We start from the raw sequence: 13911 nt of genomic DNA, 5'->3' as shown, positions 1-13911 counted from the left end.
TGATCAATGGGACTAGATTAATTTAGGATATCTGGTTAGCATGGACGAGTTGGACCGAAGGGTCTGTCTTCATGCTGTACATCTCTATGACTCTAAGTGGTGACCAGCCACTAGTCAACCTATCACAACTCCTTAAAGAGGAAGATGACAAACTGAAATTCTCTCTTTCACATCCATCCTCTAGAGGAGCCTAATGGCTTTGAGGTATTATCCTGGACTATTCATCCAGAGACCCAGGAAATGATCTAGGGAGCTGGTTTTGAGTCCCACTGTGGCAGATGGTGGAATTCAAATTCAGCAAAAAAAAAAGTGGAATTATTCTTTTACCTCCAGACTGCTCTCATTTCACAGAATTATCCCAGACTTAGCATTTTCTAAAATCAGTCACTAGATACCATGTGCTGTCAAGGCCAGCATTTATTGCCCTACCAAAGTTGCGCATCATCAGTGCTGCACTGTTTAATAAAGAATAATGTTGTTTGGGGATGACCTAAAAACTATCAGTAATCATTCTTATTACAGAGATCATTAGAGCAGCCAAGGCTCCGAGCCCCTGTCAATCTCTCCTTTGTTAAGCCAATGGAGCTAAAGCTAGTCATAGATCATTTTTAGGTTGCAAAGAATAATTTTAGAATAGACAGGGGATTATTACTTGGTGTACCCAAGGTCAATCATCTCAGGTCCAAGACGTCGCTGCAGGAGTTCCTCAGGGTCATGTCCTAGTCCCTTATATCTTCAGCTGCTTTAACAATGACTTTTCTCCCCCATCCTAAGGTCAGACATGGGGTTGTGCGCTAATAAGTTTTTATTGTGATTCTTCCTGTACCTTGACGTTTGATTGAAGATGATTGGTAAAATTGATACAGGTAATTGGAAAGGCAAATGAAACATGGGTCTTTATTTTGAAGGGAATGGAGTGTAATAAGAGGGAACTGCCTGTAAACTGTAGTCCACCCTCATAAGAGTCTTTGGCACCATTCAAAATTGTTCATACTGGAGCAGTCCAGCAGCAAAATTGAGATAACATTCAGACTTGGTGCTGATATGTGTCAGGTCTCATTTGTACTACACAGATATTATGACCATTCCTTGAGCAAACTTTCCCAATGTATTATGGTTTCAAATGGGATATCCCAAATTGTCAAGATCCCAGGTGGGAAGGGATGAACTGACCCTCCCCCCCTTTTATTTTTCGTGCCCCTTCCTTAGTTGGTGGCAACAGGTTTAGTTTAATAATGATCCCTTCGCTTTCTCCTAGATTGAAAGAATTTATGTTTTAAAAGAAGAAAGTGAGGATTGCGGATGCTGGAGATCAGAGTTGAGAATGTGGTGCTGGAAAAGCACAGCCAGTCAGACAGCATCTGAGGAGCAGGAGAATCAATGTTTCAGGCATAAGCCCTTCATTAGGAACTTTCATGTTGAAGGGCTTATTCCCGTAACATTGATTCTCCTGCTCCTTGGATGCTGCCTGACCTGCTGTACTTTGCCAGCATCCCACTCTCAACCCATGTTTTAAAAAGAATCAATTTAACCATCTTTCTTGAGCTAACAAAAGAAGGAGTTTATTAATGACTAATAAGGAGTGATAACAGAACACATACAGACAGATTAGACGTGAGACATGAGTCTAAAACAAGGATAAAAGTTAGAAAAGACATAGGGTTCAATCTCTAAGCTTTGTGAAAAATAAAGGATTGGACATGACAGAATTATACAAGTACAACCAGTAGCAGCTCCAACAACTCTCAAGTGGTTCAATACCATCTAGGACAAAGCAGCTTAGTCCATTTCACACCTTCACTGCCTCCATTGTCGATGCAAAGTGGCAGCAGTGCAGACCACCGACACGATGGAGTGCAACAGCTCATCAAGTAACCTTCAAAAATCATCCAAAATTATGACTTCCACTACTTTGGACAGGACCCAAATGGGGTTGTGAGCTGAAATTGTGGGGTTGTGAATTTTGACACAACAGTGGCCAACCCTCCTCTTCTTCCTCTCATTGGTCTTCCCCTCCCCCTGTCCCTACCTTTCAATGAAGGGTCACAGTAGTGTCTGAGCTGCAAAATGTGGACACGGTTGGAAAATGTTTTGGGAACTGCCAGCTGAGAAGGAGAAGAGCAGCAGATGCATTGGAGCACCGTCAGCTTCCCTCCAAATCCCACACAATCCTGACTCAGGGATATATCCCTATTTCTTCACTGTTATTGGAACTCCCTCTCTAAGAGCACTATAGGTGTACCTTCAGGCATGGACTTGAGCAGTTCAAGAAAGCAGCCCAGTGCCTTCGCTGAGTTAATTAGGGATGGGAAATAAATGGCGGCCCAGTTAGTGTTGTCCACTATCTTTGATTAAATAGATTAAGCATTTGTGTTACTCATTGTGTGTTTTTCAAGCTTTGGATTTACCCAGTCGCTTTATTTCCCTTGCAGGCCTACAGTGGATCTCATTGGTGCGATGGAAACCCAGAGTGAGCCCTCAGAATTGGAACTGGATGATGTTGTTATCACAAACCCACACATTGAGGCGATCCTGGAAAATGAAGACTGGATAGAGGATGCTTCGTATGTACAGCATTGCTTTTAATTCCTGATTTGCCAACAGTACTGAACAAATGCTAATCAAATCTTCCTTATAATCTCAGGATTATGAACATGAAATGATTAGCATTCCCCACTAACCTAAACCTTTGGTATGCAGACAGCATGTGCTCACCTGCTTTCACTTGCCCTCAGGCAACCAGCAAAGACTTGGCTGATACTTCAGTGCAGTATTGAGAGATGACATTTCAGACTGAGGCTTGCACTGCCTTCCCAGGTGAATGCTGAAAATGTGTTGCTGGAAAAGCGCAGCAGGTCAGGCAGCATCCGAGGAGCAGGAGAGTCAGCGTTTCAGACATGACCCCTTCTTCAGGAATCCTGAAGAAGGGCTCATGCCCGAAACGTCAACTCTCCTGCTCCTTGGATGCTGCCTGACCTGCTGCGCTTTTCCAGCAACACATTTTCAGCTCTGATCTCCAGCATCTGCAGTCCTCACTTTCCCCTTCCCAGGTGAATGCCAAAGATCCTCAGTCGCCATTTCAAAGAAATCTCACCAATTTCTCAACAAATTCCTCAAACAATTCAACTGGGGAGGAAAACAAAACAGCCCATTATCTCATTGCTATTTGTGGAAACTTGTATGTGCACCAGTTGGCTGCCCCCTCCCTGACATTAGAACAGGGACTACGTTGCAAAAGCTCAGAATTGGCTGTACAGTGTTTTGAGATGTCCCAAGATTGTGAAAGATGCCAAAAATACTGCATCTGCTTCTGGTCTCCCTGTGATAGGAAGGATATTTTCAAGCTGGAGAGGGTTCATAAAAGATTTACCAATATGTTACTGGGAACAGAAGGTTTGAGTTATAGGGAGAAGCTGGGATTTTTTTTCACTGGAGATTAGATTACTTACAGTGTGGAAACAGGCCCTTCGGCCCAACAAGTCCACACCGACCCGCCGAAGCGCAACCCACCCATACCCCTACATTTACCCCTTACCTAACACTACGGGCAATTTAGCGTGGCCAATTCACCTGACCCGCACATCTTTGAAACGTGGGAGGAAACCAGAGCACCCGGAGGAAACCCACGCAGACACGGGGAGAACGTGCAAACTCCACACAGTCAGTCGCCTGAGGCGGGAATTGAACCCGGGTCTCAGGCGCTGTGAGGCAGCAGTGCTAACCACTGTGCCACCGTGCCGATCTTTTCTAAAATCATGACGGGTATGGGTAAGGTGTCTTTTCTCCTATGGTGGGAGGTTTCAAGATTGAGGGGCATATTTTTAAGGTGAGAGGAGAAAGACTTAAAAATTATATGAGGGGCAACTTTTTTACACAGAGTGGTTCATGTGTGGAACAAACTGACAGGTAAAGTGGTACTTGTGGGTACAATTACAACATTTAAAAGACATTTGGATAAGTATATGAATAGGAAATGTTTGGAGGGATATGGGCCAAGCATTGGCAGGTAAGGCTAGTTTAATTTGGGATTATGGTTGGCATGGGCTGGCTGGACTGAAGGGTCTGTATGACTCTATGATCCTAAATGCAAATTCTTCCTTTCTTCAGTCACTAGGAGCTGAATGGGAATGACTCAGTGGCAAATCTTTGTTTGATTTTCTTTCTTCCATCTCAAATCCTATCAGGAAATGTCTAGGATCTGATCGAGCAGTTGTGTAGTAAAGATTAAGAATAAGTCTGGGCTGACGAAGCATTAGAAATACAGTGATATAAGACTTGATTTTCTAGTCAGGATTATTTGAATGCGAACAGAAACTTCTTTAAAATAGACAGGTTGGTGTTAAAATATTGATCAGAAAATTGAAATCACTTTGCATTGAAGTTTTGTCAACTTTCATAAGACATTATGTGGTGAATGACAAGATTTTGTGATTGATTTCTTTCTAAAATGATGAAGCAAATTGGAGTTCATCCTTTAACTGCATTTTATCTGGTAGCCATACAGGGGCAGTAGAGTAACAGTATCGTGACTGGATTAAGAATCCAGAAGCTCAGGCAACCATTGCTGATTATCATAAAACCCCATCTGGTTAACTAATGCCTTTGAGAGAAGGAAATCTGCCATATTTGCACGGACTACACATCTCCAAACTCACAGTAATATTTGCTTATATTAACTTTTATTTGCTCTGTGAATTAGCCCAGCAAGCTACTCATTTATATCAAATCATGATGTGGTAAATAAAGAATGAAGGCAGCCAGATCACAAGTTGTTGAGCTAGCCACTGGAAACGACCAACAGCAAACATAGCTCAAATCAACTCTGCAAAGACTTTCATATGATCGCTTGTGCCAAAATTAGGAGAGCTGTTCCACAGTCTAGTCACTGCCTGATGTAGGCGAAAGGGAGGACTGCAGATGCTGGAGATCAGAGTCGAGTGTGTGGTGCTGGAAAGCACAGCAGGTGAGGCAGCATCCGAGGAGCAGAAGAAGTGAGGTTTTGGGTAAAAGCCCTTCATCAGGAAAGGGCTTTTGTCTGAAATGTCGAAGCTCCTGCTTCTCGGATGCTGCCTGACCTGCTATGCCTGACCTTTTCCAGCACCACACTACTTGATGTAGTCATATTCACGGAATCATATGTTCCATGATATCTCTGTCTTTGTATATTTTATTGTATCTTCATTGTTGTTGGGTCAGATTCCTTGAACTTCCTTCCAATATTGCTGATGGACAATGAAAACTGACCTAGCCAGTGACATGCACATTCTGTGAGTAAATCAAAAGGAGTCTTTTTGTTTCTCTTGCTTCCAGCTTGATCCCATTGCTTTTCAACTGCACCACAAAATGGGGTGGAATAGTAATCCAAATTACAAATTCCTTGTTTCTGATGAATGTATTTGTACAAACATAGAGATCAGGAAACCTTTCAAAAAAAAACATTTCTCCAAGATGTAAAGAAAATTGAAACAAAGGCACATTATACTGGGATTAGGACTTCAATCAATTCGATGAAGATGCTTTGTGTTTCAGTAAAGAGTGTCAAAGTGTGGGCATCACCTCTGGCTGTTTTTGTATTTGACTGCGTTTTCCATGTGAATATGTGAACTAACATGTTCCTGTGGGTGTTGAAACCTTCATCTGTGCCTTCATTACTTCCTGAATCAACAATTCTGATGCACTCCAGCTGACCTTCCAGATTCGACCATTTGCAAACTTGAGCTCATCCAAAACTCTATTGCACATGTCATAAACTCACAGTAAGACTCGATTCTCTAGTGCTCCTCTGCTCAGCGATCTACACTGAGTCCAGGTTTTTACTTAAAAACACTGATCCTTGTTTTCATATTGGTTCCTGTCCTTTCCCTTCCCTCTTTATGATCATCTTGAGCCCCACAGTCTTCTGGGATATCTTTGCTTTTCTAATTCTGGCCTCTTAAGTATTCCCAAGGAAACTTTCTCCACCCTGAGCAACAGTGCTTTCAGTTGGTCCAACCTGGAGCTCTGGAATTGCCTCTCAGCCTCGCTATTTCACTTCCCTCTTTAGGGCACTGTATTTTAGACCAAGTTTTTGATCATTGGATCTTATTACCCCACGTGGCTCCATGTCATACTTCAGGTTTTCACAATTCTCCTGTGAAGCACCTTGGGATGTTTCATTCCTCGAAAGGTGCAATATAAGTGTAAACTGTTGTTATCAAACTTGCTTTACTCTAATAGACTCTTCTATTTTCCAGGGGGTTGGTGTCTCACTGCATTGAGATTCTTAAGGTAAGAAATATAGAACTTTTATTAGAGACTGAAGGCTGGATGTGTTTTTGCAGAGGTGGACTGACTTTGGATACCTTTATAAACGGGAGCTGAACCTGATTCTAGGATTCAACTGACAGTTCTTTTTCGGATGTGGTATAAGGGCACTGTGCACCCCTACAATGTTCAGTTGCATTGCAGAGATAGGCATCTCATACCCGTCTTCATACTGCCTGGAAAATTTTCATGGAATCTAGCTTCTCAAAGGCTTGTGATTCATGACCCCTCAAAGGAGTTGTGAACCCATACTCTGAATTCATGAAACCTTTGAAAGTAAGTTGAAAAGGTACCACCTATATCCCTTTCATGCCCTCATGCTCTCTCCATGCCTTCATGGTCCTTCCATGCCCCCCCATGTCCTCTCCATTTACAGTTGTCCAGTATGCACTATGCACAGAACCTACAAGCTGCATAATAACAAAGGAAATCTTTGAAATGTTTGTGATATCTGGCCATCTGTTTGTTGATGCAGTTTCCAGATAGCCTCAATATGAATGCTTGGTTGAACTCCAAGATGCACTCATAGGTTAGCATGGCGGGGATATGTTTAAATAGATAGTGGGGGTGTCACTAATGAATTCTCACAGTGGAAATATGTTTACATAGCTTTAGGGAAGGTTTAGCTTTGATTGACTGACATTTTTGTAGTAGATTAAGAAGTGTGAAAAATGATAAAGCTTTTGTTCTTGATATTGTAAAAGATAAGAGTGTAGATTTATTTTAAAGTGGATTTCTGAATGGATGTTCTTTTCATGAGTATTATTAAACTTGCCATTGTTTATTTTTTAGCTTGTATCATACTCCTTCTGTGCATAGTACACAGTGGATATGGAAAGGGCATGGTGATGGGATGGGGGGGGGCATGCAAAGTTGGTGGAGGGGTGAGACTGTTTGAAAGGTGAACTCTATAGGACCTAACAACCTTTATTATGACTGGGACATTTCCTCACAACTTAATTTTAGAGACTGTGACATTAATAATTACTAATTATCCTCAGTGCATCTAACAATATGTGCAACCAAATAAATCTAGTAGATACACGACAAGATTGGACAGAACAATCCAGGCCAGATATAATTTTCACACTTGCTTTGCATTTACACCTACCAAAACATATCTTGTATTCAAACTCACTCAGGACCTTCGCGTGGCGGGAATATGAGTTTGAATGGTTCAGAGGAACCAGAAAGTCAACTACCTGGTGAAATTTTCATTTGCTGAAACTAATTCCCCCACATAGAGTTAACATTGTGTCCATTATGATCAGATGGAGGAACATTATTGAGGATCCGATGGTGAGAGTGAGTGAATTTGGCAAACGCTTGGTACAGGATGGAAGGTTGATGCAACAAATGACAAATAGTGCATTTTATTAGGAATGTGACATTGGAAGTAAATTTTGTTTTGTTGTTTTTAGTTGTTTGAAGATTTAAGAAGAACCAATCGTCACACTTGTTGATGCTTCTCTGCTTCTATTTTACAGATATGTCATACTCTGACAGAGAAACTTGTTGCCATGACGATGGGATCAGGTGCAAAGATCAAATCACCAGCGAGGCTCAGTGACATAATCGTAGTGGCAAAGCGGATTAGTCCGAGGTGAGATGGACCTGTCTCAGGATAGCAGCTCACTTTGTCACTTAGTTGTTGCTATTAATAGAGAGGAGGAATCTGCAAAGCCAAAATTCTCACAGTGGCTGACATAAAGGCCACTGCCATAGATGATATGGTAGATGGTGGAAATTGTTTTTTCACAATAGGTTAGAAACTGATTATCTACTGCTGTTGAGGAGCATTTCTTTGTGTCTCCCCAGTGGACCTAGAGAAAAGTACAGGGAACTGCAGCCTCAGATCAACATGAGACCTCCTGAAGCACAGAATCTTCATGGGGAGATTGTAGTATTTGTATAATATCACTAGACTAATAACCTAGATGGGGGCTAATGCTGTGCGAACATTAGTTCAAATCCCACCATGACAACTGATGGAATTTAAATTGAATTAATAGATCGAGAACTGAACATTATCCTCAGTAACAGTTGCCACGAGCACATTGTTACAAAAACCCATCTGGTTCAATAATGAAAGAAATCTGCTATTCTTAATGCTTTCTGGCCTCGATGTGACTTCAGATCCATAGTAATATAGCTCATCCTTAACTTCTTTAGCAAACCACTCAGTTCAAGGGCAATTAGGGATGGATAGCAAATTATGTTCAGGGAAAATGTAAAGAAAATTCAGTAAACCATGAAAATCCCTGGGCTATAGAAAGAACATCTCAGTCTCCATTTCATCACTTCCCATTGCGTCTCTGTCAAGTCTCTCTGCTCTCCTTATCTTCACCTTTCTGCTGAAAATTGCCTGATGTCTGTTCCTCACTTCATGACACTGATAATTTGCATCAATTCACTTCACTTTGCACCAATGCTTATTTATTCATTCATCGTGTGCTGGAAAATCCTGACGGCTGTCAGTTCAAGAGGGAGCATGCAAGAGAAAGAGTCAAAATGCATTATACTTACCTCATAATTATTTTGAAATTCTTTTGCTTTTCTTCAATGTGTTGTGCTGACGAGTTTGATATAAATTCAGTTTAGTAAATGCAGTGGGATGACACAGGCAAGAACACTAATCTCAGTGGAGTTGCTGCTATTTGGAGTCTAGTCACAGGATTGAAATCAAGTGCTTGATTGTTGTAGAGACGAAAACATGCTGTTGGATTTTCTTCCTAAAAATGTCACATCTTCCATTACTGGAAGAGTATAATAACATTGTCAATAGTAAAATGTATCTTCACCAGAGTGCTATGATACATGAGAGAATACAATAATGAATCAAGTTGAGAAGTTAAGGGCTTTGTCACTGAACTTAAGGGTATTGAAAAGATTACGAAGAATTTTGAGACTGTTTCCATTGATTATTGAAATGATACAAAGGGAATGCTAACTTAAGTTCATCAAAATGATTTGCTCATGTATCCCAATGTTCTAATTATGCTGTTTAAATATTATCGCATTTAGTCGTTGCTTTCTGAAAGGGGAGAAGTCAGCAAGTCCGATCTCCAGCTTGGCGGAGTGTACAATAATGTATGTTGTTTCTCTTCTCTCTGTTACAAGGGTGGATGATGTTGTGAGGTCAATGTATCCTCCGCTGGATCCTAAGCTCTTGGATGCCAGGTATGCAGTTTCTATTGCTTCTAAAATGTTGATACCTGTATAACAATAGACTGAAACAGGTGTGGCACACATCTTTGAGTGGCATTAGATGAACGAGTGGAATAATTACATTTGGATATGAGCATGGTTCCCTGCATAAGCTGGTTTTACTATTGCATGAGACTGTTTAATTCTGGCACATCTTAATTTAGACAGAGCTTCTGACATGTGCACAGTTGACTGGAAGGAGAAATGAGATCATCTGGTTGGTGTTATTGCTGAAGATTCTTGGCATGGTGTGCTTACTGCCATTCAGTCCATTTATGCACTCTGGCTCTGTATGAGACCAATTCAGCTACTCCCACTGTCTCACACTTTGCCGTTAGCCCCTTAATTTCCTTTTATCCTTCAGGAGCTTATCCAACTAATTTTTAAAAGCCACAATTAAGTCTACATCCACCACTGCCACAAAAACGTGCAATCCAGACCTGAACCACACATTTCAACTCCTGCTCCCTTTAGTTCTTTTCTCAATCATTTTAAATCCTTGTCCTCTTGTTCTCTGTCAAAACGAATAATTATTGTCTATCTACTCTGTCCAAACCCATTCATGATTTGGAACCCCTCTATCAAATCTCCTCTTCCTCATGTCTCCTATGAAGAGAAGTCCTACCTTCTCCAATCTATTCATGCTGTTAAAGTCCCCTATGCCTGAACCAGTTTCTTGAATTTTGACTGAACCAATTCCACTGCCACCTCGACCTTTCAAAAGTGTGGTGCCTAGAATTGAATGTGATCCCTCAATTGAGGCTTAACTAGCTCTTTATAAAGGTTTAATATAATTTGAGTTCTGAGGAACAGTCACTTGACCTGAAATATTAACTCTTGATTTTTCTCCACAGATACTGCCAGATCTGCGAAGCTTTTCCAGCAATTTCTGTTTTTGTTTCTGATTGCAGTTCTTTCAGTTTTTATTTATTATAATTTCCCTGCTTCCATATCAATGATTTTACTCATGAAGCCTTGGATCCTGGATGCCATTTAATCACTTTTCTAACCCGTCTTGCCAGCTTCAGAACTTGTGCACATATACACCCTGGTTCCTATGCTCTTGCATGACTTTTGGAATTGTACCTTTTGTCTTGTATTATTTCTCCTTGATCTTCCTTCAAAAAGGTAACAGTTTACACTTTTGAGCATCAAATTCTACCTGCCATGTCTCTGCCCCTTTCCTCAGCCTGTCTACGCCTGCTTGAAGGCTCCTCAAGGTTCACGATATTTCCATGTTTTGAGTCATTTGCAAATTTTGAAACTATGACCTAACTCATAATGATATATCGAGGAAGGCAGTGGTCCTGAAACTAATCCTTGGTGAACTCAACTGCAGGCTTCCCTCTAGTCTCCAAAAACAACCGTTTGCTATCATTTCGGTTTGTGCCACTTCATACCCATGCTGCCACTGACCATTGAACCAACTTCATTCCCCAGAACCAGATCCAGCAATGCCACCTTCCTCATGAAGCCGCAAAGATACCAATCAAGGAAATTCTCATTGGCACACCACAAATTCCTCCCTGCTCGTCCTTTCCATTTTTATGATTGCAGGACTTATTCAGACAATTAAAGTCCCCTATTCTAAGTTTTTTATGGTTTCTGCATTTCTCTGTAACTTTCCTGCAAGTGTGCACCACTTGATCTTCCCCACTAGATGTTGAACAATATATTACACCCTGAGGTACAACAGTGCCACTATTGTTTCTTATCTTTAACCAATCAGGTCCTGTTTTGACTGCTCCAGGACATCTCTTTTCAACACTGTAGTCCTCTCTTCAATACTTCAATTGCTCCTTCTTTCTTTTCTTCTCTATCTTTCACAACACCATGTATCCAGGGATATTTAGTAACCAGTGCTACTCCCTTGTGAGTCAGATTCCTATTATCACACTGCAGCGTATTGTCAAATGGTTACTTACACCTGTATTGTCAATCTTAGTTACCATTGTTACCTATGTGCACTGTAAACTGAAATAAGAGCTGAATGCATTCCTGCAGTCTGACCCCACCTAACAGCTATTATTACCCATTCTAGTGCTCTATTTTCAGATCCTTTGTGTGTCTTTTCTCTTGCTTCTAATAATACATACAGATTCTCACCATCTGCCAGATTAATTTAAATCCCCTCCAAAGAGCAAATTGTCCCACCAGGAATGTATGGTCCACCCCTGTTGAGGAAGGACCCATTCTACTTGGCCCAGAATCCCCCAGGGATGAGGCATTTCAGTGCTAAAGATTGGAGAAGTTGGGACTGTTTTCCTAACGGCAGAGAAGGCTGAGAGGAGATTTGACAGAGGCATTCCATATTGTGAAAGGAATGAGAGTGAGAAAGCACAGACTTAAAAAAAATTAGTAAAAGAAGCAAAAGTGATATGAGGAAGCAGCTTCACACAATAAGTAGTCAAGAGCCTTAAATCCATAGCCTGATAGTTTGAGAAAGGAGAAAGTGACGACTACAAATGCTGGAGATCAGAGTCGAGAGAGTGGTGCTGGAAAAGCACAGCAGGTCAGGCAGCATCCGAGGAGCAGGAGAATCGACATTTCAGGTATAAATCCTTCATCGGGGCTTTGATTCTCCTGCTCCATGGATGCTGCCTGACCTGCTGTGCTTTTCCAGCACCACTCTCTTGACTCTGATAGCATGAGGGAGGCAGGCTCAAACAAGGTATTCAAAAGGTAATTAGATAGTTACTTGAAAAGGAACAGTGTGTTATGGTGAAGAGAGGGAAGAAGAATGGCACTAAGTGAGATGCTTATTTGGAGAACAATGAGCAGAATGGCTCTCTTCTGCACCGCAACAGTTCAGAAATTCTGTAAAGTTTGTAGGATTTTGTTAAAAAGGGAATGTGTAGAGGCAACCAAAACAGAAATTGCTGAAGAAACCCAGCAGGGCCGGAAGAATCTCTGTCAAAACAGAGTTAATGTTTTGAATCTAATATGGCTCTTAGTCTTTTGAGGTATATTGGATTCAGCATTATTTATTGATCATCCCCAGTTGCCCTTGAGAAGATGTGGTAAATGTAATTCATGTTGGGGGGAGCACATTCACAAGGCTGTTAGAGAGGGAGTTCAATGATTTTGACCCTACAATAATGAAGGAATGGCATTGTAATTCCAACCTACAGGGTCTGGATGACAATGGTATAGGTTAGTGTGGACTGAAGTCAGTTACATTGGTTGGCCACAGCGAAATCTTTAGAGAAACCACTTCCGTGTCTAAAACATTCTAAGATGACAATGATTACTAGATATGAGCACACTAATCAGGAAATCTGAAGATCATTTTTATTATAAATCCAACAAATAAAAGTCACTGAACTATAAGTCAAGTAGCTTTTTACACTGAACTCATTACTCAGTTCATAAGAACATGAGAACTCGGAGCGGGAGTAGGCCATCTGGCCCTTCGAGTCTGCTCCGCCATTCAATAAGGTCATGGCTGATCTTTTTGCGGACTCAGCTCCACTAACGCACCCTCTCACTATAACCCTTAATTCCTTTACTGTTGAAAATATTATCTATCTTAGCTTTAAAAACATTTACTGAGGAAGCCTCATCTACTTCACTGGGCAGTGAGTTTCATAGATTCACAACCTTCTGGGTGAAGGAATTCTTCCTCAATTCAGTCCTAAATCTGCTCCCCTAATCTTGAGGCTATGCCCTCTTGTCCTAGTTTAACCCACCAGTGGAAACATTCTCTCTACTACTATCTTATCTATTCCCTTTATAATTTTATACGTTTCTGTAAGATTTCCCCTCATTCTCCTAAATTCCAATGAATATAATCTCAGTCTATTCAGTCTCTCCTCATAAGCCCACCCCCTCAACTCCAGAATCAACCTAGTGAACCTCCTCTGCACCCCCTCTAGTGCCAGTACATCCTTTCTCAAGTAAGGAGACCAGCACTGTACACAGTACCCCAAGTGTGGCCTCATCAGTATCCTGTACAGTTGCAACGTAACCTCACTGCTTTTAAACTCAATCCCTTTAGCAATGAAGGACAACATTCCATTTGCATTCCTAATTACTTGTTGTATCTGCAAACCAACACTCTGTGATTCATGCACAAAGACATACAGGTGCCTCTGAACAGCAACATGCTGCAATTTTTTACCATTCTTGTAATAGTCCTTTCTACAGTTATTCCTACCAAAATGGATGACTTCAAATTTATTAACATTGATTTGGAGGTGCCAGTGTTGGACTGAGGTGTACAAAGTTAAAAATCACACAATACCAGGTTATAGTCCAACAGATGTCTTTGGAATCACTAGCTTTTGGAGTTCTGCTCCTTCGTCAGGTGGTTGTGGAATATAAGATGGTAGGACACAGAATTTATCACAAAAGTTTACAATGTGATGTAACTTAAATTATATTATTTATAAAATTAATTTC

The 13911-nt window shown here is 41.1% G+C and overlaps 1 protein-coding gene across 2 annotated transcripts in view; it reads left to right on the top strand.

Annotated features, from left to right (window-relative positions):
- The window catches only part of tmem98 (transmembrane protein 98), a 63614-nt gene that overhangs the window by 37005 nt on the left and 12698 nt on the right, over positions 1 to 13911 (top strand). For both annotated transcript variants that reach the window (XM_060848738.1, XM_060848739.1), the window contains exons 4-7: positions 2433 to 2564; positions 6234 to 6267; positions 7791 to 7906; positions 9424 to 9483. In XM_060848738.1, coding sequence (XP_060704721.1) covers positions 2433 to 2564; positions 6234 to 6267; positions 7791 to 7906; positions 9424 to 9483 — 342 coding nt within the window. The remainder of the gene's footprint in view (positions 1 to 2432; positions 2565 to 6233; positions 6268 to 7790; positions 7907 to 9423; positions 9484 to 13911) is intronic.

This window comes from Hemiscyllium ocellatum, chromosome 32 (genome assembly GCF_020745735.1).
Source record: "Hemiscyllium ocellatum isolate sHemOce1 chromosome 32, sHemOce1.pat.X.cur, whole genome shotgun sequence".
Classification (NCBI taxonomy): domain Eukaryota; kingdom Metazoa; phylum Chordata; class Chondrichthyes; order Orectolobiformes; family Hemiscylliidae; genus Hemiscyllium; species Hemiscyllium ocellatum.
This window is presented reverse-complemented; position numbering and strand designations above follow the sequence as displayed.